The sequence below is a fragment of the Nuphar pumila genome, chromosome 13 (assembly GCF_984573655.1).
Source record: "Nuphar pumila chromosome 13, dmNupPumi1.hap1.1, whole genome shotgun sequence".
NCBI lineage: Eukaryota > Viridiplantae > Streptophyta > Magnoliopsida > Nymphaeales > Nymphaeaceae > Nuphar > Nuphar pumila.
In genome coordinates this window covers 98,465,699-98,493,459 of record NC_143261.1, presented here as the reverse complement: position 1 = coordinate 98,493,459, position 27,761 = coordinate 98,465,699, and the positions used below count along the sequence as shown (strand labels likewise).

The window sequence follows — 27,761 nt, the reverse complement described above, 5'->3', positions numbered from 1 at the left end:
AACTCAAGATGCTTACTCTTTGGAGAAACTTGGTCCTAAAGGAAACTTGGTCCAAGTCACTCCAATCGAAATTTAGGCACAGAATCATAAAAAAATCAAATTGATTTGCCTGACTGGATTGAGCAAATTGAGAGAAAAAAAAGTTAGGATTCAACCAAACAATGTTGGCAAGCTAAACCTATTGGTTAACGAAAAAGCTTTCATTTACATCCGGTCACTTTCTATCGAATGTTGTCTCCCTAACTCCCCATGGGCCCTATAAGAATGTGCAAAGTCCATCAATTGTTTCCTATGCAGTTAAAAACACTAGTTGGTGCCTAGGCAGCAAAGGTCTAGTAAAAAAAAAAAGGTTAACACAAAACTTACAATAATATATAATTATGTAAGACTTGATAGAATCTACACACACATATATATGTGTGTGCGTGTGTGTGAAAACAAAGTATATATATCTAAAAAGATATATATTGTTTATTTGAAAAAGAGTAGATATATATATTTAAAAAGTAGTTTTTATAAATAAATAATATATACATACACAAAAAACTTATAATGTATATGTATATACAGATAGTCAGAAAAAAAAAGACAAGTTTGTGCCTATTCAGCATTTAGTCGTCCTAGGTGGAGACTAGTCAGACTAATCAGGACCCTTTAAGTACAGGGTGCTTGAGTGCCCTGCACTGGGTGCTGACCTGATGCCTTGGGTGACTGACCACCTAGACGCCAATTTTGACTACATAGATTGTCTCAAATTGGTCAATGACCTATTTGAAAGCAATTAAAATTTTTATTATATATTTCAAAACAGTATTTTACTAAAATGACTCAGATATACATTCATGGTTTGGTTCCTATTTCACTTCCAATGCTATTCCTATTGGCTTCCAAAATTCTGATCAGCTTCTGATTTAATTCAGATTTCACTTTCTGTTTGATTCCTGCTACTCGCTTCTTGAAAAATTTAAATGCCTTTTGCTTATGCTTCCTGGTCTCACAACTTTGCTATAAATTAATTCCTTAAACTACTGATAATATATATGTGAAGTTAAATCTGAAACATCCAATAACATTCATAGAACTGCCAATAATATATACATTGAGCTAAAACACAAATGTCCAACTACAGCCATCAAAGATACAAGTCAAAATCATTTCTTCTATCCAATGAATAAATGACAATTTTTACATTTTAATTTACAAAGCACAACAATCAGAGCTCAAACCAATGTCTAAGGACTCTAAACAGTATTAGACTAATGGAAAGAAGAATAAGCTCATGATGTCATTTGTAGTTTTATATCTTATGACCCTCATCTTCTAAATCATCCTTGAAGAATACGTTATTGGCTGCTCTCCTCTTCAATAAAAAAGAAAAAGGATCCCACTTCAGCCCTGTCAATGGGTTGTGATCCATCCCCAATAAATTAGAGGCCTCTAGCCAACTGAATCCTTCATAAACATGCACCTCATCATCCTCACTGCATGGTTTACAGCTTTGAGCACAATCCAATTAACTTAAACGGTGGCTTTAGTGCCCATCAGATAACTTAATAAACACTATTTGCTGCACATACAAGATAGGTTAATTTCCTCTCCTCAACTTGTTCCCTTTCCTAGTGTGAACCTGCATTTTCACAGTAAAAGGATAGAAGTTACTAAGCTAAACATGAAATAAACATCAACCGACCATTCCAACTAGTTCAGTTTTTAATATGTTTTATTTCACTAACCGGATAGTTGCAACAAGATCCACCACATCTTAGGTCTTCAATTTATATGGAAACCTTGTGAAAGTTCGTCATCTGACTTCCAAGAGACGGACAAATCAACTGCACACAAAATGATACATAAAGTCAACAATCTTCAAGGTGAAAGATGAAAAAAATTCTTAAAAACAAAGGTAGCATAATGCCCTTTTTCAGATTGTTATAACCCTCCAAAATAAACCAACATTAAATCAAAACTAAGTACCACTAGGTATCTTCTTGATAGTCAAGCAGAGGGGCTCCCCAGTGGCATTCAAATAGAAGGCCCTATAGGCAAGATACTACAGCTCTCACTAGTCCAGCTATCTTATTTGTCCCTACAATACAACTAAAGTTTAATAACTATATGTTTATTTAAAGTTTGTTGCAGCTATTCATATCTAACATCAAAATTCAACTCAATTGGCTCAATTTTTAGATATTCATAGTAGAGATAAAGATAAGCATTTGAATCTCATGGTATGGCTCCAGTTATCTGAGTGCCCTAACACTGCCAGTAAAACATTCACAGGCACCTAGCTAAATTCTAAACATGCCTACTTCAACACTTTTGATGCCACTGTCACAATTGTTTCGCCTATTTCCATTTCCTACCCAGCATATCTTCTATCACAAAATACCCTCCCATCAACTAGATAATCTAACATCACAGTACAGTCACCAGCAGTGTGAAACAGAATAGCACTCAGAGTGTCCAAGTCATCCATTTTGCAAATTTTTTTCTTCTTTGACAGTGGTGTATGGGATGGGAGGGCTGTTAAATTTTATATATATATATATATAGAGAGAGAGAGAGAGAGACAACCGTTTATTCCAAAATACCTGATAAGGGTATTTTGGTAATTTCACTGTGTAATATAAATTTTATATTATCTTTTTAGGTTCTTTTTTATTTTTATTTTGCTATTTTTTTTCTTTTTACTTTTTTGTAATTTGGGACCATTGGGGATCCCACTTAAGTAGACGTTGGGGCACCCCAACGTCTACTAGTGGGAGCTCCAATGGCCCCCGTCTTTTCTACTTTCCTTTTTGTATATATAGGGGCTTTCCCCCTCATTCCATGTAATTGTTCTCTCACTTTCACTCTTTAATAATATTCTTCTTGCCTTTTGGAATTCACCCATTAGTGGGTTTGTGTATTTTGCACTCTGTGTGCTTGTGATATTTGGTTCTTTATTGAACCCTCTTGTGTTATCATTTGTAAGTTATATTTCCGCAAATCTCATTACAAGGGCATGGGTGTACTATTGTAGCATGCTGAGAAATAACTGGGGAATGGAAACAAGATCACAGGCTTCTGATAATTACTACTCGTAAATCACTCATAAGGCCATTAATGATTAGGAATAAAATTGGGAATGGTGAAAATGGAAGCTAAAGTTTAAAAAAAAAAAGAGAGAAAAAAGAATTACATCAATAGGGAGATTATAATTATACAGCATAAAGACCTCTCTGCAAAACAAGAGGTACCAAGAAGATGCTCCATTAACATCTTACAAAAGGAAATTGATGCACAATAATAAAAAGGACCCAACAAGAGTAAAATACATCAATAAAGGCAGTCAAAAAAGCCCCATCAACAGAGAATAATAGCAATATTCATGAAAGGAAACCAAAAAAAGAAGAAAAAAACATAACACCATGTCAACTAACAAAAACAATGAAAAAATCAGTCATGCAGTGAATCATAAAATATCAAAGTAATAAAGGGAACAGAAAAGTATTGCAGTCCCATTAAAAAGGCAGAAAAATATAAGGCCAATATAGCTATTATAGTTTCGCTAAAGAAATAATTTGTTAAATCCCAAGACAAGATAGAAGGGCTCTAGATAAGTAAACCATCATCGACAAAATCCACTAACAATTACAAAATTGAAAAAAATGCATGGTTGCTTCTCTGATAGGAAGAAATAGATAGACCATGGATGTTGATATTATCGTGCAAGGAAGATGTCAAACTAACAATTGCCTTCTTTTTAGTTCGCGTGAAACTTTTGAAACAAAGATTTCATGTTTGAGGGGCAACTTGGCATAGGAGTCCTTGACAAACTTTCATGCAATAAATATCACCCACACTTTAATTAATGGGCCAAACAACCAAGGGATTTTGCCATCAATGTTCACTTTGACCATGAGCATAGCTAGTTATGAAAAGTATCCTGATTAGTACCTGTTGCAGGTATCATTCACAGAAGTATCTTCATAAGAAATAATTCAGGAAATTTGAATTTTAAGGAGTTTGTTTCCTGAGGAAGATCTCGACAAAATTTAAGAAATGAGAAAATACGAACAAAATATTTATGCAAGACTTCACGCAACATTGAGATATTCATGATGTTATCATGATAGCACCACAATAAATTCACACACATTGAAATTTGGGAAAATGTAAGGACTCGGGATACACCATTTTGGAAAATCTGTGGAAACATTCATGACATTTTCAAAATAGTTGTCATAGAGATTAAAGTAAATGCCAATGTCAGCATAATCACTTCCAAGCTTCCAAGGCTGGAGACTTGTTGGTCTTAGGTGGCGTTTGCATGGTGCAACAGTGTCTCAGAGAGCCAGGGCTCCTTTACTTTTCTTTTAAGAAGAGAAGACCTGCATGCTCCTACTAGAACACAGAAGTACTTTCTGTTAAAATATGTATTATCGTCATTTGTAATCTCGTATATATTTATATTCATATATATATAGATACATATACATATATATATATATGTATATGTATATCTATATATATGAATATAAATATATATTCTTTATTCATCCAAAAGGGTATTTCTGTAAATTCCAGTTTTGCGCATATTCCACTTTGGAATATTGCTTGTAATTTTCCATTTTTATTTTTTATTTTTCTTCTTTTTTTCCTTTTTAATTTTCGGCTGTTGTGCCACATAGGGAGGCTCCCCAAAGAGTAGTTGGGGAGCCTCCAACGGTCACATATGTGACCGTTGGGGGCTCCCAACGACTCTCTTGGGAGCCCCCTTTGTGGCTCCTTTTCTTGCTTATAAATAGGGGCTCTCCCCTTTGTATTTTCTTACTTCTTGAGAGAGCTTATGCTCCATTGTAATGGGGTTTTTACCCCTTGTCCATTGTTTCTTCAATGATATGCAACTTATGACTTTATGTCATATTTTTCCCTTTTTATGGGTTTTATGGGTTAGCACATTATGTGCTTGTGTTGTTTCCCTTTAATGGGTATATTTGCACTTCACGTGCATATGTATGGGTTCATTATTGAACCCAATGTATTCCAACTCACTTTCTAACATGGTATCAGAGCAAGGTTGAGATCGAGTTGCTATTTGGTGCATCGGGAAGCGTGGTATTCAAGAATTTGTTAAAGAAAAATGGTGAAGTATTCGTTTCTCTCTATTGCATTCTATTTCTTTGAGTATTGTATGAAGAATGTAATATGTTCTTTTCTTTATGTGTGCTTTTTGTCATTATGTCTTTTTTGAGTTATTTGCTACTCCATTGAATCGTTTTCGTATGTTTTTCTTTGAAAAACTTTAAATGATAACTTGTTTGGCGAAAAATTAGATATATGATTGCTCAAAACTTGCTTTAATAGGTCGGTAAAAATTTATGACCATTGGAACTTTTAATTTACATTTTAAACCTAACCTTGTTTATGAAAATATCTTCATATGAATGTTTAGTCTTTAAAGAAAGGTATGTTAAGATTAAAATGCTTGTGAAATATAGTTTTTTGAAAAAATGTTTGGCATATATGAAAAATTCCATATTATGTGTCCATTTTATATGAGCAACATTTAATTAAGAAAGTTTTTTTTTAATACCGGTTGAATTAAGTTTTAAAATGGTCTTATGGAATATGGTGATTTTCTTTCCATCTTCAACATTTAGAGAGTTCTCTCTCTTTTCAATAAGAGACATTTATATGTTGTGATTGTCTCTTGTGGGTTTTGGTGTTTGCCCTTTTGTTTGTTCATTAGTGAATGTTGTAAGTGCTTAATGCACTCTTTTGCTTTTCCGCATATTTCATTACAAAAGTTATGGTCTTCACTAATGTTTATTGTGTACTTATTTCATTAGGTGTAGGTAATAATCTATTAAGTCATGTTTTTTGATAAAACTTAAGAGTGTTAAATTTTTCCTCAATAAATGTTTACTTTTTATTTAAGCCATAGTACAATCTTATTTATCATAAGGTTTTGTTAATGAATCTATTTTGTTGGGATTTCTTCCACTTTAATGGAGTTTTCTCCTTCTTTGGGAGTTGTATATGTTTTTTGTTCAAACTCTCCTTAAGGAGCCTTTCGGTCCTTATTATCTTCTTGTGAGTATATACTCTTTTATGAAGATTTCATGATTGTTTATCATTTTTAAGTTGCAATAGTAGATTTCATAAGTTTTTCGAACTTCACCATCTTTATGAATGCCTATATTGGCCTAAGTTTGTTATTTTTTGAACTTCACCAACTTCACCGTTTAATTGCACCTTATGTCTTTCATAGTTAAGGCTTGTTTGTTCCAAATCGGTTCATACACATGATGTTGCTTAATATTTCATGTTATGTTGCATAGTAAGCCTTTTTTGGTGTACAAGACTTCTTTTGAAGATTAAGCATAATTCGTGTTTATGCAAAATTGTTTTGATGGATTATATTGGACCTTTGATTCAATTTGTTAATCGGTCCTTAAAAACTTTTATTTGGAAAATGATTCCTTATGTGTTTATTGCCCTTTTGTGGCATTTATGCTTGTCCATCACATGTTATTTAATGCATCATTTATTTGGCCTTAGTATTGTTATATTAGAGATGTTTGTCGAGGTGAGTTATGGGCACCTCGTGTTGTATCATTTTTAGATTGTCCACCTTCCATATTATAGATGGTTGTTAAGGTGAGTTATGGGCACCTTGGGACTCTAAAATGATTTGTTATTTGATCTCTAATTATGAGTGTGACACTCATTTTTTCTCTTGTGCCATTGATATTATGGATGCTTCTATGTAAATGTGATGGACATATGGTATTTGAAACCTTAAATGTTTTAAGGTACATTTAAAATCAAGATGTTTTGGGATTATAGCCCAACCTTTTATTTGTTTATGAATCTTATGAGTGCATTTGCACATTTGTGATTCCGTATGTTGTGCTCGTTGTGCACATGTGTTCTTGTGTTTTTTCACAAGTGTTCTTGGTGTGTATGTTCACACATTTGTTCTAAAGAATATTATTTTATCGGTTGTAGTATCTTGTTGAAGATACGTTTTACTTGCATTTATTCCAAAATGTTATTATGAGTATTCTTTTTTAAAAAGGAATATTGTTTCATTCAAGGTTTATTTTCATTACAAGTTTATTGCCTTAAAAGTCTTTTCCTTTTATGTCCATTATCTAAGTGTCATCATATGTAGACAAGAATTTTATTACACCTTCGTGTGTTTTTAGCCCTTTGTTGGCTTTTGCTCTCTTGGTCTAGTAGCTGAACACACTTGACTTGAGTGTTTTTATATGTAGACAAGGCACGTTGATTCACACCATGGTGTGTGATTTTTAGCCTATGTTGGCGTTTGTGTCCTTGTTCTAGTCGCTTAGATGTATGCCCATGGTTGGCTTATTTCACTCATTTCAAGTGTCATCTTACGTAGACAAGATATGCATTGTGTTTTAGCCCATGGTTGGCTTATTACTCTTGTTCTAGTAGCTAAACATACTTGGTTTTAAGTGTATTTTTTACGTAGACAAGAGATACTTTTTAGTCCATGTTGGCATGTATTCTCTTGTTCTTGTCGTAGATGCACTTATTTCAAGTATTATTATATGTAGACATGAGGTTCTTTTACACACCTTTGTGTGTGTCTTTGGCCTTTAATAGCTTTATATTCTTGATCGAGTAGCTTATACACTTGATTTATGGGTTTTGGAGGACTAATGAGGAAGTTGTTTGTAATGGATAAACTATTGTTGAAATTTGCAAAATTTCATTCATGACTTATGTTTTTCAAGTAACTCATATTTTTTGATATGGATATCAAGTTGATTTCTTAGCATTTAATCTATATATTAAGTGCTTATGGTTTTTGCCACCCTTATATGCAAAATGTGGATTTTGTCAATTAAGTATGACTTTCATAAATGTTTTTAAAACCTTGTGAATTCTTGGGTTTATTTTGCCTAAAGTATGCTTGAAGACTTTGTTTCTCTTGTTTGGGACTTCATTACATGTTTGAAGCATGATCATTAATGAGTTCTATGAGTATTAATTCATTTAATGATAAGTATATGCATATGCTCTTTATGGCATTTTTGGGGCTCTCATTCAATAAAGCATAGGTATTTTATGCATCTTCGTAGGCTTCTTGTGGTATCCCTTTGTGGATCATTTTGTTTTTCCCCATTATGGGGTTATATTTGTCCAATGATGGACCTTATGAATGCATTATGCATTCTTGCAATTTATTTTTGCATAATTTGCTTCCGCTCAATTTGTTTTAACATGATGTATGATTTTGGAACTTTAAGTGTCATTTCTGCATAATTTGCATAATTTCTAACATAGGTCATCCATAATTATGCTAGTTAGAAATGGTCCATTTGAGTAAAAGTGCAAAGATATGTTTTACTTGTTTCTTTGTTGATTCTCTACAGGATCGCTAAAGATGTGGAACATTAGATGCATCATGGATTCGATCGATGGGGAATTGGACTTGAAGACCTAGCTCAAACTGTCATGAAGATGGAGTTTTTTCTTAAAGACTTTTGAAGAATTGAACTTCGTCTCAAGATTTCCCTTTGATTTTCCAAACTTTCAGGGTTTTTCCCCGCAAAGTTTGAGGGGGGATGTTAAAATATGTGTATTATCGTCATTTGTAATCTCGTATATATTTATATTCATATATATAGATACATATACATATATATATGTATATGTATATCTATATATATATGAATATAAATATATATTCTTTATTCACCCAAAAGGGTATTTCTGTAAATTCCTATTTTGCGCATATTCCACTTTGGAATATTGCTTGTAATTTTCCATTTTTATTTTTTATTTTTCTTCCTTTTTTCCTTTTTAATTTTCGGCTGTTGTGCCACATAGGGAGGCTCCCCAAAGAGTAGTTGGGGAGCCTCCAACGGTCACATATGTGACCGTTGGGGGCTCCCAACGACTCTCTTGGGAGCCCCCTTTGTGGCTCCTTTTCTTGCTTATAAATAGGGGTTCTCCCCTTTGTATTTTCTTACTTCTTGAGGGAGCTTATGCTCCATTGTAATGGGGTTTTTACCCCTTGTCCATTGTTTCTTCAATGATATGCAACTTATGACTTTATGTCATATTTTTCCCTTTTTATGGGTTTTATGGGTTAGCACATTATTTGCTTGTGTTGTTTCCCTTTAATGGGTATATTTGCACTTCACGTGCATATGTATGGGTTCATTATTGAACCCAATGTATTCCAACTCACTTTCTAACACTTTCTCTAGTGGAAAGTGGCTCCTGTTTCCACAGGCCCCTCTAAATATGCAGTAACAAAGTCAGACTTTGTTACAAACCTATTTGACAAAAAAAAGGAGAGGAGGAAGGAACACAAACCCATGAACTAAAGACTGAAATTACAACTTCCAAAATTAAAGCCTCTATTTTTCCATCCTAAATTGCATAAAAGAAAACTGAAAAATATACTGGAGATATAAATCCAAAAACTGTACTTAACAAATGCTTACTAACTAATAGTGATAGAAATGATTATCAGTACCATAACTTCAACTCTCGGATCCATTAAGTAATGGTGAGGAACGCTTTGTTGCAGCTTGCTCTATCCCCTCAACATCATTAACAACACCACGACATCTTGGGAAACCACAATAACAAGCCAGTTGTTCATTGATTGAAAAGAACCTACATAAGAAAGCAACCAATGATTGATTGAAGGGAACCAAAAACAAAAGAATATCTCAACTAGTTTCATGAAGTACCGATAATCATATGTCAGCTCTTCCCATGAGTTGATCTCTCTCTTTGCAAATATGATTATATGCTCATCACCACAAACAGTTACAACTCTTGAATAGCAATTAGGCTGCAAATTGCACAAAATATTGCATTGACATAATTAGGAAAAATAGTAACACTTTGAAGAAACTACCCCCACCCCTCTCCCTCACTGAAAAAAGTCAATCGCAGGACTTAGTGCAAGCCTTGCCTTGCCTTGCAGTAAACATGAATATAAACTGATCAGGCAATCAACCTAAAACAATCATAAAACATTAGAACCATGCAATAACAGCATGGAACCTTTGAGTACATAAGCTTCAGCATAAAAAGAAATTTGTGCTTGTCTGTGAATTCACGTGCAAACTTATGTACATGTGTGCATGTCGTTATGCATGTGTATGGTTGATCAAAAGTGTGACAATTTAAAAATCAATAAGCCTAAAACTTACTTCACAAGAATGATTTATCAAATGGGCAATGTTCCCAGCCCTTGTAGCATCAATAACACGCTCATCATCTATTTGGAACATGTATGTCCCAGCACCCTGCATGAAAAGGAAGCCCCCTTGTTAAGACAATAACCAACAAGCACAATGAAAGCATAGAACAGTATTTTGATATTATTATATGTTCATAAATCTCAAATTTAGAAAAATATGACCTAGTCCACCTTAGTCCAATAATTATGCACCAACCACAGTAGAGAACAAAGTACATGAACAAAAACTGGTTAAAAACTGTAATTCTAGACAAAAATTACCACATATTCAACCCACTAATGTGAGACCAACAAGCGATTTAAAAACTGCACTTTCAAGAGAGAGAGAGAGAATGCATTGAAAGGAGCACAAAAATATACACACTCACCACCAACGAATTATAGAAAAAATGTTCCCTTCTGTCTGCTATCTTTGGCCGTACAAGTTCCCCTATATATTCAATTACCTGAAACATAGGAGTGGCATAAAGAATAGAAAAAGGCAAGAAACAAAGAACCCAGATTTCTAAGTTGCATTACCATTTCCCCAGCTTTATGTGGACACTTCGCAAAGACACCAAAGCCATGAATTCTGGATTTCCCTAAAAATTGCAAGAAACCAAACTATTACAATGCATATAAGCCATGTAAAAGTATTTTTTATCATACATAAAACTTACAAATTAACAAGGAAAGCTAGATATCAAATAAGAAAGATCACATTAAATGAGACACTAGCAAGAAAGATATATGGTAAGAACAAGAAGAAGAATATAAAGAAACAGAATAAAAAATAAATAGAACATGTTGACTTGGCATTCATGATTTAAGGTTTAGAGTTTCCAATACTTTCGATTGCAAAAAAAAGAGGTTTAAAATAAGCAGACTAATTGATAACAAGAAGTGAAGCTTTATTACAATGTGCATCAAGCATGAAGTAATCAAACAATCTGATTCCATGTGACTACATTCAAACATGTGTTTACTGTTTTTTTTATAAATCATGGCCGATGGAAATTGTGTTAACTAATGTACTCAGGAAGATATAAAACAGAATTGAAGGCACGTACAATCATGATAACTGTATTTATATGTTAAGAAGAGTATACAGAAAGAAGGAAATTTTATTAAGGGGCGACTTTGAGATAATACAGAAGTAACAACGTAAGTGAAGCACTACAAAAAGATAAGAACCGCACAACCTTGAAAATTTCTAGTCAACCACGCTGTTCGCTATGTCACATGGGTATGGATGCACGTATGCAGGGTACGACAAGGCGATTTCAAAATTCGCGGGTACGGATATATATATATATATATATATATATATATATATATATATATATATATATATATATATATAGAGAGAGAGAGAGAGAGAGAGTAATGCGCTCGTTCTGCCCCTTCAAAAATCATAGATTTCAGTATTTTTTTTCTCACATCTAACACCATAGATGTAATCTATAGGTTTTGTTTAGTGGAAATCGGCTTTTGGAACACCGAAATCTGACCTGTATACAGGTTTTTCCGGTGATCCAAAATTAATGGCTATGAAGACATCAACTTTTCCCGGCTCATAAAAATGCATTTTTTCAGGTTTTCCGGTGATCCAAAATTAATGGATATGAAGACATCAACTTTTTCCGGCTCATAAAAATACATTTTTTTGTCAAAAAAACATGATCCAATAGTCGATTCCCACTAAATCGAGCATGCTAAACACATCTAACGGTTCAGATCTATCATAAAACACTTAAAAGTTAAAACCTATAGTGCAGGGAGAAATTGGGCCTAATATGTTCAGTTCTCATATATATATATATATATATATATAAGAATTAAGAGGATATTTTGGAAAGATTGGGGGTGGAGGAAATTTTTTTTAAAGGGAGGGAGAAATTTGATATATTGTTTTATATAAAGAAAAGCAAAAAGGGGGTGCTCTCTCTCTCTCTCTCTCTCTCTCTCTCTCTCTCTCTCTCTCTCTCTCTCTCTCTCTCTCTCTCTCTCTCTCTCTCAGGTGGGTAGGGTTTGACCCTAGGTCAAGTGACAAAAAAATTGCTTTTGGGTCATGTTGGGTCGGGTCAGGGTTGCACCCGACCCAGCACAAACCCATGTCGGGTACAGCTAATGGTTTGCCTTGTCTATGTAACATAGGTTGTTCGAGATCATTATAGCTTAATGATGGCAGTGCAACCCCTTTTATTCTACCACATGCCTATTACATTCTTCCTACTGTAAGCTTCCATATTTCTGCTGGAGTTCAGAGTTAAAAGAACTAAGTATTTTGTTATGTATGCTTAGCAGAAAATTAGCAGTATCATCCAGTCAAGGCAGATTTTGGAATCTAAAAACCACAAAGGTAGAATTTGCATATGGTGGTCAAAATTCATGTCATTGCATACTTCTTTCATGTTTATTTTTTGGGTTGCAGATCCACTGCATCAAGTGGCCCTAAATAACCCATTCTCTTATAGTATGCAAATGGAACAAATTAGAATACACTAATTTGCAGGAAATGATGATGATCTAGACACAAAAACAGATGCATGGAGGAAAAGAATAGTGTTCTTAAAATATAGAGTATACCATCCAAAAGACGAGAACAAAAGGACCAGTTCAGTGTCACCAATATTGCTGATATTTTGAATATATCATGATAATATTGGCGATATCATCTGAATTTATTGTGATATTTTCAAAATATCGCTAATGCTTAAAATATCACGATATTTTTGGGAAAACTCGTTTTTTTTAATATTTTAAGCATACATTTTCTATTTTTGTTTCTTTTATATTTTAAAACCTTCTAAAACTTTTTTCTTTATATTCTTGCAAGAAAAATCATGCAAGACTATTATTTTCTTATCTTTTTCCTTATTATTTATAAATTTTTTAATATTTTTAAACTCCCAAGATTTTCCTAATATTTTCCAAAGAAAAAGCAGCTTTTGAAAATTTCTCCAAGAAAATTACCTTGAATGATATCAGTGACTATGGTTCAGATATATTCCACCTTTATGAAGAATGGGCATACACAGTTATGAATTCATCACATTCCAAATAAAAAGCAAGAGGAAAACATAATATATAAGATTCTAAAATTGGCTGCAATTCACTGCACATTGCAAAATAGAATAATTACAGAGCCAAACCAAGAAGCGGCTTTATTTGAAAATAAATAAAAATATTAGTACCAATTATAAGTTATAAACAAAATATTAATGCCCACAGAGAAACAAACATAAACAAGTGATATACAACAGACATGACACACACAGCATTTTGTCAAGGGGAACCATAATATCAGCATGTCAAATGTCAAAATATCATTGTAGAAATCAAAGATACTAACCAAATGCAAGTCTCTTTCTAAAGGTAGTCCGCATGTATTCATATTTTTCAGATAGGGAAAGAAATTTCTTAGAACTTTCAACTTGCAGGTTTCCCAAGTGGTGAAAATTCTTAGAACAGCTTGTTACTACATGGTTTTTGCCAGAAGATGCATCACCGACCAGCACATTTCTCCGGCATCCACTAACTAGATATGGCCTGTTCTCAACAAACAGCCGCTTCAAAGATGCAGAAGCAAGTGCTTCGGGTTCTCTATGCCCCCTTCTACCAAAGAAATTATAGGGTTCTGCATAGGCAGTAGAAAGATCAGATAAGAGAATAAATAACAGAACTAGGATTAGAGGAGCAATATCTCAAAAATGCAAAAAAATATCAGGTTAAAGACTAAATATCGATGCTACTTTGCCTAACAAAAACAGCAGAAAGAAGCAAAATGACAAGGGAGAACTCAAACTTATAACCAACCATCACCCATGCAGCAGTAACAGAAGAAGAAACATAATAAAATGTGATTAAAATGAGGCGAAAGCATATTAATAAGCAATGACAGAAAACCTTTAAAGGATGTCAATAAGACAGTCATCAACAGCTGCTTCAGTCCTTTATAAATTATAATCCAGAAAACCATGTAACAGGAGATGGGAAAAAAGAATGCAAGACCTACACTAGCAATTAGCAAGAGATTATAAAGGAACATTCATGTGATATAAATAGATAAGTTTTGTAAGCATACCACTGCGAGCACAGCCTGAAGAATTAAGATTATAACTGGAACAGGGTTGAAGAGCTCCATTTGTTTGATTTTCAATAGGAAGGCATTCACTAGATGGTTTCCGATGTTTCTTGCAGAAGGAAAGTAAACGAACGCACTGATCATCATCCTCATAAACAGATTTAAGTTGAAGTATATTCTTCTCATCTTCAAGCTACACAAATATGCAACAGAAGGTGAAAATGTAGTGATGCCATGATCAAACAGAAAGAAGAAAAGATGAAACATATATTTTTCAGCAAGACAGGAATAAAGGGTGGTGTATACCTCAACACAAAGACCAGCAGCACGAGCACAAAGTGGGTGATAAGCAACACGGCAGGTCTTATGTGAACACTGGAAGAAATAAGCAAATAATGATCACTTTTTTATATTAAAAGAAACAACCTAATGTGACACAAACCACATCAATTGAAAACAACATAAGTATCAGATAAACAACCCACTGACTGGCAGAAAATCTCCAGTATCCAATTAATAGTGGTTTGATTCTGCCTGGAAGTTCTGATTAGTTATCTGCTTTTGGGCTTCAATCATTTATACCACATCCATTGGAATATGCAGCCCAAACAGAAACCAAGCATTTATAGCCATTGTCAAGCCCTGTCTCAATCATCATTTGTCACGCATATGTAAAGTAAGCTCGTTGGTTGGGACAGCACATTTAGTTCATGTCAATATTCATAGGTCCTGTGGGGAATCTGTCAGACGATATAATTTCTTGGATGTTTTACCATATACCAAAGATTGGGGACACTTTTACATGTAAAAGGAATCTTTATGCCCCAAATCCTTATTTCAGTAATACATTTGACACCTCTCAAGAAGGATCTAACCGTTTCTTAGAATTCCATTCACCAACTCAAATTTTATCACTGACCAATATTTCCCTTCATCATTTAACCATTGAAGGTTAATTGGGAACATATACAAATGAACTCACATGTGTGCACGCACATAAACATGCATATAACTTGTTCCTGGGGCAAATTTCTACAGGACAACATAATCTGTATTCCCCAAATCATGGTTCCAATAGAGATTCATTTGACACTCTCAAGAAGCATCTATTACATCACCAACTCAAAGTTTATTGCAGACCTATGCCACAAGGCTACTCCATCTTGACTCCCATTCCATATCCTAAGTTAGTCATAATGGAAATTCCATACAAATGTATCCCTGTATCCACAGTCATATCCATGTGACAGTTGCCAACCAATAATTTCCCTCCTCATTTAGCTATTGGATTTGGGAGTTGATTGTGGGAGAGCGAGCATGCACGCACATTTGTGGATATGCATGCAAAGATAGTCATGCATGAACACACAATGTAACCACAAAAGAACAAGGTGCATTTGTTAAAAAAGTTATGACATTCAGGGACACCATAAGATATTTCTGAATCTTATTGTTTAAGAAAAAAATTCAGGGACAAATCACTAGTATATTTTTGGCATTGGCTCTTGAATGAGTACATTTGGACCCCTAATTTCACTTTTTTAAATATCAGACAAGAGAAAATCGGTATTAAATAAAGGTAAATGGAATATGTCTGAGCAGATCAAAAGCTAATGATGTCAAGATTGAACAAACTCTTAGCAATAAAAATTGATGGTCACTGTATATACAGCAAACCACCAAAACCATTAAACTTAACAAGGTCACATAGAGCACGCACAACCCTCACACAGCGACTTGTATGAACCTTCAAATGCCACAAAAGGAAGAATGCCATAAGAGATCCTCCAATCAACTCTAGACAGGACCTCCGTCACATTTTGACTATCCTCAATCAGCGGAGGGTACAAATCTCATCACCTAATTCTAGACCAAAATGCGGCCAGCAGTCTCTAGATGGAATTTTATCTCTACATGAAATATAATTGGGAGCGGGGAAAGAAAGGAAAAAGAGAAAGAATCAATAAAGCACAATGAGGTTGCTCTGTATCCATTCAAAAATGCATATGCAGAGTAACAAGAAATCAGTTTTTCAGTATGACACATCTGAGAAGGGAGATTCCCAGCTAATTCATCAACATGCATAAAATTCTTCAAAAATAATAAAGACTCTGTTAAAGCACTCCGCATTTTTCTTGACAGGAAGAAAGCTACCAAGAAACAACAAAGACTTGAAAACAGAAAAAAATAATGGCCACAATGGGCAGACCAAGAAAAAGCAAGAAATAATTAATGCCATAATATTCTAAATTTTAACACAGTCCCAGCACTAACAATAGAAAGCAGGAAGACCCCAACTCAAAAAGGAATTTATGTGGAACAGGAAAAAGATCAGAATAAAGACTTGAAAGAATAAAAAAGTACCGCCTGCAGCAAACAACCACTCATAAAAGAATGTCTAGGACTTGATGTAGCAAATATTTTCAAGATTTTTTTCATTTCAGAAGGCAGGATAGATACCAGTGGCAAAACAAACAAACCAACCACCACCACCCACACCAAAAAAAAAAAAACAGGAGACTCACCTATTTAAATTTCAACGCAGGCATCAGATAAAATAGTAACCAACTGGATCGTTCATGGAAAGCAAGTCGAAAACCAAGTTCGTAGGTTACCTGGATGCATGCTCCATAAGGGACACCACAAATGCTGCATAAAAGCTTCCAGCGATCCTATGTAGTCATAAATCCACAATGTGAGTTCCATAAAATCTTCGAGGGTCAGAACTTTTGCTAGGCAATATCATAGAGGAAAGACACAATTGCAGAGCAAAAACTTGGCAAAATGCATTGATGATTGAAAATGAAATAAAATAAAAAAGATGAAAAGAAACAAACTGAAAGAGAAAAGGTGAAGTACTTGAAAAATAGAAAGGCACATAGAATAACAAAGATTTGAAAGGGAAAATAATATGCCATACTTTACTTATCTTGCTTAGCCCGTCAATTGGCTCCATTTTCCGGATATCCACAAGAAAAGTTTCTGTTTAAAGAGGTTAGCAAACAAGCATTCAAAATTTTGTCATGCACAGTCACCCAAGAAATCAAATAGGCTTCAAGTGTTACATAACTAACCCGGTATCCACATAGCACATGCAAGATGAGCCCAGCGGCCATCAGTAGTTTCCTTCATTGCACCACCTAACAGAATGTAACTTGCGTAAGAATTTTTAAGAAATCAAATGAACAATGTGGCCTGAAAAACTAGAGCCATTGTATTCCATACCAATAACAGGACACAGGCAGCAGAGTGGAGGTGGTACAAGGGCACCTGGACAACATAAGTTGCATAACCAAAGCTTTTCACACAGAGGCTCCAATTCACCATAACACCGTGCATGAACCTGAGCAACAATCCACTGAACAAGTGAAAACTACCACCACAAGAAAAGTACAGAAAATCTGTTTCCTCTGTGCAGAACAGGAAATAAAAAAAAAAGAGAAAACAATCAAAGAAAAAATAAAAAGAACAGAAAACAACCGAAACTCCAATATATCTTTAAAAAAATGAGTACAGTATAGGGGAAAACATTGAAGGAAACAAGATATGGAGCAGCTTACCACCAACAAACATTTATCACATTGCAGAAACAAATTGTCTTCATACTCCTGCAACATCGAAGAAGTCAGAAAGAACAGATATAATCACAAAGCCATGCCAAAGGAAAATAGCCAAAGAGAACTTTAAAAACTTCAAACAAAATCCTTTCTGGAAAAAAATGAACAAAATGCACGATGAACCATTTAGGGGCACTAAAGCATACCATTCAAAATGGTAGCATCACAACATTAGGGAATACCTAGCCATGATTATATAGACAAACACTTGGAGAAAACTATACTCATAATCAGAAGCCTGTGGAAATGTACCTCATCCATGTGGCAGACATTACACTTCTCAAGATCTTTCAGATTAACATTAACCGGCCGATAACCAGCAGGAAGACCCCTGTAATTCTCACCAAACAATTTTTGCCCAAAATATTTTGATAATGAGCTGCTATTTGGCAAACCCTGTAAGATATCACAAGAGGGATTTATAAGCAAAGTGAAGAATGAATACTTGGTAGATGTGGTCTGACTGACATCTGAAATTTTACCAATGTAAAAATAGCTTAAAATTACTCAGTAATGCAAATAATAATAATAAACATAGTAGAGTCTCAATATATTCTGCAATACAAATGAAAAAAATGTATCAGGCCCTTAGCTCCCTTTTTGCAGTTGGCAAGCCAAGGGCCTATAGTGATACTGGGATCTGCGCCCCTCAGATAGAATTGTGTGAGCCATCAGCCAATATATATATATATATATATATATATATATATATATATAGAGAGAGAGAGAGAGAGAGAGAAGTGTAGGTGCCTATCGCAAGCAAACGGAGATTTTCAGGATGGTTTTCACAAATCTGACCCTGCAGATGTATTTGGCATAGTCGATTTTCTAGTAAAAGACACTTGGATTTTAAGCCTTGAATACTAAGAAAATTTTAGACCATCGATTTTCAAACCTTATAAAAAGCTATCAGCGTGTCGGAAGCGAACAATCAAAGAATCCACTCCTAAAAAATCAAGCATGTATAACACATCTGTCCAATCAGATTTCACACACACAGAGAACCTACCGCCATCAGACAGGACATTTGAAGCTCTCTCTCTCTCTCTCTCTCTCTCTCTCTCTCTCTCTCTCTCTCTCTGGTGGGTGGTGTTGTGGTTGGTGTGTTTGGGAAGGGAATAATAGAACAGCATGTTCTCTTAAATTTTGCAGAAGAAAGAACAAAAATGTTCAATTGTAAAATGTTGGCCCTGGATCACTTCTACCTGTATAAGTTTTCTAACTTTCTTGATGCAGAAGCCAAACATATATGATCCAGATTTCCATCTACTACTCTTTCCCTTGTTAAGATCACAATAATTGGGGAAAATCGATGCCTTCTTGAAGCGACGATAAATCTTTTTCCAGCAAGCAGCAGGAGAGTGCCCATTAATCTGGAAACAACAACAAATAACATAATATGCCTACAGATTCAGCTGAACCTATAACTATTTATACACATCTGCAAACAATCACAAACAAAAGTTAACCTGCAACTATTTGCACATATAATAATATGCCTACTGCATCAGCTGATCATTTTAAATTAAACCACAATCATTTATTCACATCTCCAAACAACCAAACAAAACAGTGTGCAATAAACTTTATTTGAATTCATTCTGACTAAGAAAACTGTTTTCAGTTAAAACTCTATAACTGTCAAAAAATATCCTAAAATTACAATCCTAAGTTCCTAACTATTATAGAAATTATATATGTACCACAAACACACACAAAATCCTTTAACCCATTCAATGCTATGAAATTATCAACTAAAATGTATTACAGCACAGTCATTTTTAATTATTTAATATGCTCAATTTACAAAATGGGCTCAAATCAGCCACGAAAAATCTAGAATGGAGCTTCTTTCCTGCAAGACTACTCATCAAAAGTATTAAGCAACATGATCAACAAGGTCCATAAAACTGCCCAAAGGAATGTCCATAAAGAACGAGATTCCCAAACACAGACTTGAAGGCACAGAAATAACCTGCTCTCCACTATCCAATGTGACTCTGAATAAAGGCAAAGTCATTGATTTTGGATTCCTCAGCACTTCCATCTTATATTCGCCAACTCCTCTTGGATCTGCAAATGCATATATGAAATGTGAAGCTAGATCTAATAAAAAACTTAGGAGTGAAAAGGATTAAACTAAAGAAAACAAATTTTCAAGCAGAACATTGACATGCACAAAAGCAAAAGGTGCACAGACAGTAATACAACCTGTTGCTGACATAAATTTTCTTATGGCACAATATCCCACCGGCCATATATAATGCTCGCTATGGAAGTGCTCAGAATCCTTCACAATCTTTCCTATGCAATGCTCGAAAGACCAAGACCAGTAAGAACATGCACAAGCAAACCATTCTCAAATGAAAGAGGAAATTGCAGAAAGAGACGGCATAAATCTAAATACACATGATTCTCTGTTGCCTCACTTAATGAATAGATTAGATATGGAGATAATAGATAAATAAGAAATTTCACCTAGGCTAACTACACGAAGATCCCCAATTTCAAATGGACAAGCATTGGCACATTCAGCAATTTGATGGCTTCCATCAGATAGAAGATCCTCATTGGAATTAGTTTCATCCTTTTCTTTACTCGCGATGGTAAAGCCATTACCCACACTTGTCTGTAAACAAGCAATTTTTTCAGGAAGTCCCCTTTCCTTAAGGTACCTACCGACAATGACAAATCCCAAATTAAATACAGGTAAACAGATTATTGAAACAAAAAAAATGGATGCCACCTCTTTAGATAGTTAGGGCAAAAGTTGCAATTCTTCCTAGAGAAGGCAATGTTATCAAGCTACATTCTGTTGAAAGGACAAAATTTACTTAGGAAAAGACCAGTTCACTTAGGAATCTCTCTCTCTCTCTCTCTCTCTCTCTCTCTCTCTCTCTCTCTCTCTCTCTCTCTCTCTCTCTCTCTCTCTCTCTCTCTCTCTCTCTCTCTCTCTCTCTCTCTCTCTCATGCACGCCACACACACAAGAAAGTTAAGCACACACACACACACACACATCTTTAGTGGTCCAATGAAAATATGAAACTAAAATCTTGATTTGTTCTTTTATCTATATAAAAAGAAGCGATTGAAGTATCATGTGTGGCCCTAGCATGTATATTTCTTCAAGCTCGATAGATCTAATCATCAAATTCTAAATTCTATTATCAGGATATTTTCAACATGGACATGTGAAAGCAGTCAATTAAAAGATCCAAAGAAAGTGGAAGAACAAATCAAGGGTCAAAGTCATAATAACCAGAAGCACTCCCTTGCGGCGAAGCATGCTTTCAAAGCGAGATGCACCGCGCTTAAGTCAAAGAGAGAGAAGCGTGTGATAACTATGGGAAGTGTATTGTAGAAAATGTGCTTCCTACTCTCTTCTCAAATTGTTTCTCACTTTCCCCTTGCTTCTCCCTTATTTTTTATGTTTTTTAGATTAATATATCTTATTTTTTTATTTTAAAAAGACTTTTGCTTGTTTCCTCATTGATTTTATACAGCTTCTTAGCATTTCCATGTTGTTTCATGTTCATTTCTTTGTTTGTTCCCCAGCATTTCCTATAAGTTTCCGCTTTTCGCTGCTAATATGTTTCACAACCAATTACAAAATGTATCCTCACTTTATGATTCATACTACCTTTTAACACTCGCTTCCCCACTTACGTTTCACGCAACGCTTCGCATATCATGTTACATACAACTGCTTACAGTAGATGATAGGATGATAATGTAGGTCGTAGTTTAGAATTTCACACTTGGTAACTTGCAAAAGGTTTGAATAAGAAAGGTGGGTTCAGGATAGAGTTAGAATGGGAAGAGATTTGGTTGTAAGCTTACTATCATAATTAAGAATAGGCTGCCGCTATTTAGATAGGGTTCTTAATTTATTATGGTAATTAAGATATACTAGTTGGTAAATTAATAGTTATCATTGCTAATTATTTCATTATTAGTACAAGTTCTTTAATCATTGCTAATTATTTCATTATTAGTACAAGCTCTCTCTCTCTCTCTCTCTCTCTCTCTGAGAGAGAGAGAGAGAGAAAAGACTATCTATGTAACACGGACAGTCCATTTAGGGTGTCATACCAGTGTCGACACAAGTACCGCCACCAGATGCAATGGGGGTACGTCGTGGATCGAGTCCCGCACTGCATCGGGTCGAGTCCAAAAAAACCAACCTGTGTCAAGTTTTTTTAAAGACCCCCCCCTCCAAAACTCTCTCTCTCTCTCTCTCTCTCTCTCTCTCTCTCTCTCTCTCTCTCTCTCTCTCTCTCTCTCTCTCTCTCTCTCTCTCCCCCCGCCACTAGCAGCACCGCCTCTATCAGCCCCTCGCAATGTCGCCCTCTGCGCAGCTCAGGTACTCACGTCTTTGTCTCCCTCTCGACTCGCCTCTGTCATCTTTGTCTCCCTCTCGACTCGCCTCTCTCATTTCTCTCCCTCTCTCAATTTCCCTCTTTCTCTCTCTCTCTTGTGTCTTCCTTGTCTTTGTCGCCCTCTTGATTTTCCTCTTTCCGTTTTTTTTAATGCGTTTTTCAATTATGCTTATATATATTATTAGATATTCAAACCAAATATAGATACTTAGATAGTCTATTTTCAGACATAATATAGATCATTAGATATTTTCTACTGAATATATCTAATAATCTAGATATTTTCAGATTGCATATAGATCATTTAGATATTTTCAGCTGTAGTTGTAGCTTTACTTGTTATTGAATTTTGATTCTTTGAATAAAAGTTGTTAGGATGTTCTCTTACTAGTTCACTTGGTTGTTAAATGTTAATTGTTTAAATATTAAATTAATTTATGTTGCCTTGTTGGAATAATAGATTTTGATTTTTGGAATTTATTTTATATTTATGTAATATATATACATACATACATACACACACACACACACACCGTTGTGTCCCCGTACCCACATTTTCTAGAATTGCCGTGTCGTAACCACACCCATACCCACGTGACATAGGAAACTATTGAAGCAATGGTTTGGCAGCTCAATATGCCAAGAGTCATGCAGAACTTAGCTCAAATCTCCTCAATGATCATCCTTCACCTTCCAAAAAGCAAGAGAAGACTTTAGAGATCCCCAATAACATAGCATCAAGAGTCAATTATAAGGAATATCAAGTTTCCTAGGTGACAACAATTCTCATGGAGGTTAAGAGAATGCTAAGAATCAATATTTCCCTCATACCAAGGTCGTGCTTCCCTGTTTACAAGATAGTGATATATGCATATGGATACTAATAAGAGCTTAAAGATTTCAAGCAACGATCAAGTGCACCTCATAAGAGGAAATCAGTTGAAGACAGTCCAATTAGCAGAAACTCATTGGCTACGTGGCTTGTACATGAGAATATTAACTATACAATTGAATGTGAAATTAATAGTTATTATTGATAACCATTTCCTTATCAGTAGGATTTCTGTTTAAATGCCTTGTAGATGCTCTCTCTCTCTCTCTCTCTCTCTCTCTCTCTCTCTCTCTCTCTCTCTCTCTCTCTCTCTCTCTCTCTCTCTCTCTCTCTCTCTCTCTCTCTCTCTCTCTCTCTCTCTCGTACACGCACATGAGAAGGGGATGGTCCTATACCATTTTCTTTAGGACCCTTAAAATCGTACTCTCAAGTATTTTTTGCTCAATCTTATCATTGCTTGTTTACTAAGGAACAAGTTTTCTTTCAAATTGATTTAATGTGAAAAATGTAAATATTCTATCATCGAATTTTAGTATAATATCAACCATTGATTTGTTTACCTCTTTAAAATACACATCTGAACATTAAAAATCTTAATCAAATATATGTTCTCTATTTTGTAAACAATGATAAACACATCTAAACGGCAAAGAACTGCCCTATATAATAAAAAGAAACAAGTAGAAACCATTTGCTCGCATGTTAGTCCTGAAATTGCATGCAAATTATACCCTTTCTCGAAAATCAAGCACACTAGTGGAATAAGCAAAGTTAATGACCAGTTTCATCTGATGCCAATCACGACATCAATGAGGTGTGTCAATTGAGCATCTTCATGCATATTCACCATGACATAGAGATGAAGAATACAGATACAATGTTCCAAATAAATTGCATAGGCAACAAAGATAAAACAGCCTAGAAGACGAGCAAAGCAAATGCAAATGAAAGCAGAGTGACAGTGAAAGCATCATTTCAGCAAACCTCCTCGTCTCTTCTAATCCTTCAATGAATCTTGCATGCTTGCACTTTAAATGGAACGAGGAAAATAGGCCTTGATAAAATGGAACTATTTGTTTTCTGTTAATCCTGAGAACAGAAAACTACAAAACTGAGACCCCTAAACAAACTTGAAAAAATACAGGTTTGAAGCATTGTAGGCATTAATTCCATAAAAGAAGGGAAAATATAAGTTAGCACTTACGCCCCTTTGCATCCATGAATATGAAACATATTAAATGTAATCATGATGATGAGTTACTAGCACATGACTCTTCAATTTCAAAAGCAAACCTTGCATAGTCATAAGTACCAAAAAACTGCACCGGAAGTGATTTCTCTCTTGGAGCATGCTCTAGACCTTTACAGGCAGCTGCATGTGTTTCATCCATTACAATTGCTGGCCACATAGCATGCCCTGGAAAACATATAGTGGGGCAGAGATCATAAAATTACCTAAAATATAATTGATAGCGCAATATAAAAGGAGCCACGGTGTATGGCTCCACATGCACCAATCCACCTGGGTGTCCAGAAACACTTAGGGAACTGTACAAGATAACTGACATGACGATTGCAGACAGAAGAACAACTATCTTATCCAAAGTAAATGAAGATATAAATGCCTTATTATATAGTGACCAAAAAGTGCACAAGAAGAAAGGTTTCGGACAAAAAAAATCCAGTCATGTTCTGCATTGTTTCGCTTCAATGCAATGCTGAAACCTTTAAAATATTTTTATTCAGACCTGTAACTTTTGCCCAGACAATCTCTCCATGAACAAAATCCCCACAATCATCAAAATTGGCCGCTAACATCATCAACTCATTGTAGCCTGCAGTCTTTCCTGACTCACTTCTCAAGTTCATATGTGTCATTTCCTCTCGTGAGAGAAAAAATTCAATTTCCTCATCTACAAGAGTAATCCATTCATCCTCACCATCATCATACTTAATCTGCAGAGTGAATTACCAGTGAAGAAAATTAGAATGATTAAATTACCTCTATCAAAAACTTCCTCAAAAAAGAGGAAATAGAACAAAGATAAGTACAGAATACAGATAAATTCCTTTAAAATTTTCCCAAATATATACATGTGTGCCTTTTGCTCCTGAATCTATAAGAACCCTCCAAAACCCATATATATTGAAATCAAATGTGCATTACAAGCTTGCAATAGCATCTACAACCCAATATACCAAAAGACATAACAGAGAGATGTTCATTACATGATGGTGTTTCTTGTCCGGATCGAACTGGGAAACCGAACCAATGTACCAATCATCATCCAATGGCCAATAGACCTGGAATTCCCCAAGTTCAATCACGATTAGTAACTCCAAAACAGTTCAGTTCAAACAAACCCATCTTTTCAATCCCATAAACAGCAATTTGTAAAACAGAACGATGAAGGGGCTCCCACCTTGCATCTGCGCCCAATTACAGCGTTTGGATCAATACTTTTCATGTCAAGCCTGCATCGAACACATACAAATTTTACATCCACTAGAAACAATGAGAAACAAAAAAGAAGTCAAAATAACAAGTATAATGCAAAAATTAATATGTCGAAGTAACAATGTGGATCACAAATAGAACACAATAACGATGGTGGTAAAATGCAGGATAAATTCGACTAAAATTAATAAGAATGGGTCCATGGATATGGCCGCTTGAAATTGCAAGTCAAGGTTCTTTTTTCTCTTTTTCTTTTCGTCTTTTCCTTTGGAGAAAGCACAAAAATCCAAGCATGAAACATGAAAGGAGGTAATAACCAAAGAGAAAATATAAGGGAAACCCATTACGGATGCACAAAACCACGGATTCTGCAGCAAGATCGGATTGAAGGAGAAAACAAGAAAAACAAAAAAGCAATCGAACAAACTTACTGAACCCATTTGCGTGCAGAAGAAGGAAGCTCCGAATCCTTCCCTGCTCCAGCCCCGCCACCCTTCCGCCCAAACCGTTGATCCTTCTTCGAATCAACTTCGCGAACCCCCACCTTCCTAACACGGTTCTCCCTCGCAGAACTCCTTCCGAAACCCCAACCCGCCAGCGCATCCAAGCCCAAATTGCGAAGCTCCCTCCTGCCCTTCTTCCCAGCCCTAGAACCAGATTCACAACCCTCCGCCTCCCCGTCCTCACCGGCAATCCGATCCATCAAAGAATCAAAGAACGAGGGCTTGGCGTCGCCAGACCGAGGCCGCTTCCCTCGTCTGCAATAAACATGGATCGGCGTCATCGACAAGGGTTTGGGCGGTGGAGCCGGCGGCAGGATCGGCAGGGGTTTCGGCGGCGGTGGCGGCGGATTGCTGAAGGCCGCCACGACGAGCTTCCGGGCCTTGACCTTCTTGGACATGACGGTGGAGGATCCGCTAGGGTTTATGCAGGTCGGGGAGTTGAAGTAGACCTCGTCGAGCTGCTGCGCCTCTGCAGAGCAATCCTTGCCATCCATCGCCTTCTCGAACACCATCGCCATTAAGCTTAGGGTTTCCCTCTGCGCCTCACAGAGCGAGCGTACGTCCCCAAGAGAGAGAGGGGGCGCTCTTCCGACGGAGTGCGAAGATCTTGTTGGGGTTGGGGGGAGGGGGGCATTGGTATATATACGTCTATGTAATTTCGTGATATCTGACGCGGAATTCTTGGAGGGAGGCACCCTTGGCGATTAATGAGTTTCCCGCCCTGTTTCTTCGTTTTTATCTTTTTTCCAGTTTTCTTCATTGGGGTAGCGTTTGGTAAGTCAGTTGTGGGCCTGTTTGCGCAACGTGTAGATCTTGATCTTGATCTGATTTCGGTGTCCGGGTTCTTTCACGGTTTGGACTTTTCCTTACTTCGGTAAGCCGCTCAATGCATTCCGATGTCAGAGAACATCCCCCATGTTTTTAAAATGCCACGATTTTGCAAGTGCCGATATTATGCGAGAAAAATATATATAACGTTACTATATACAAGGTAAGAGTCACGTATGAAATAAATAAAACATGCTAAATCGGTTTTTGGGCTTTCTGATATTTTTTGGGTTGTTCTTACCCCATAAATGTGTTGGTCGTGGTCGATTTACTAGGAATTATCATGTATTTTCGATGAAAAAATAATATTTAGAGCTTCCAAAATTTACAAAGATTTTAGATCATTGATTTCAAACTTTGTAAAAACTCGAGCTGATCCCTATAAAAATGAAGTACATAAATCACAATGTAACTATTTAACATATTTTATTTAGCATGAATGTATTACCCCAATGTAACTTGTTTTTAAAGAGGGTATTTGTTATGCATTGCCGCTGACAGCCATCCATCTTAACATTTTTCGAGATGGAGACCATGCCTATCACGAGAAATGCCAAGGTTGGTGGTTGTGCGGGCGATGCATGATTTAGCTGCGCTGCATTTTAGGTGAACACACTTTGAAAATCTTGTTTTTTTTAATGTAAGAAAAGCATTTTATATGCGGGCGATGCATGATTTAGCTGCGCTGCATTTTAGGTGAACACACTTTGAAAATCTTGTTTTTTTTAATGTAAGAAAAGCATTTTATATTGTTTCTTTTACAGTTTTTTCATATATTTTTTCATGTTTTCACTTGCATATATCCATATGTTTTTTTCAGTTTTCACATGA

The 27,761-nt window shown here is 35.6% G+C and overlaps 1 protein-coding gene across 1 annotated transcript; it reads right to left on the bottom strand.

Moving 5' to 3' along the window:
• Positions 1 to 1,078: 1,078 nt before the first annotated feature.
• Positions 1,079 to 26,660, bottom strand: LOC149819395 (histone-lysine N-methyltransferase TRX1-like). The gene is made up of 26 exons (XM_089984769.1): positions 26,031 to 26,660; positions 25,565 to 25,616; positions 25,371 to 25,445; positions 24,890 to 25,097; positions 24,435 to 24,558; positions 24,126 to 24,230; positions 20,408 to 20,604; positions 20,141 to 20,233; positions 19,905 to 20,002; positions 19,135 to 19,302; positions 18,182 to 18,325; positions 17,873 to 17,920; positions 17,538 to 17,655; positions 17,387 to 17,452; positions 17,233 to 17,294; positions 16,928 to 16,984; positions 14,619 to 14,687; positions 14,313 to 14,505; positions 13,581 to 13,865; positions 10,766 to 10,827; positions 10,615 to 10,692; positions 10,197 to 10,292; positions 9,729 to 9,832; positions 9,509 to 9,651; positions 1,734 to 1,832; positions 1,079 to 1,627 (listed from the first exon to the last, which is right to left on the bottom strand). The coding sequence occupies exons 1-24, from the start codon at positions 26,618 to 26,620 to the stop codon at positions 9,516 to 9,518; spliced, it is 3,228 nt and encodes a 1,075-aa protein (XP_089840895.1). The 5' UTR covers positions 26,621 to 26,660; the 3' UTR covers positions 1,079 to 1,627; positions 1,734 to 1,832; positions 9,509 to 9,515.
• Between the last annotated feature and the right edge of the window lie 1,101 nt (positions 26,661 to 27,761).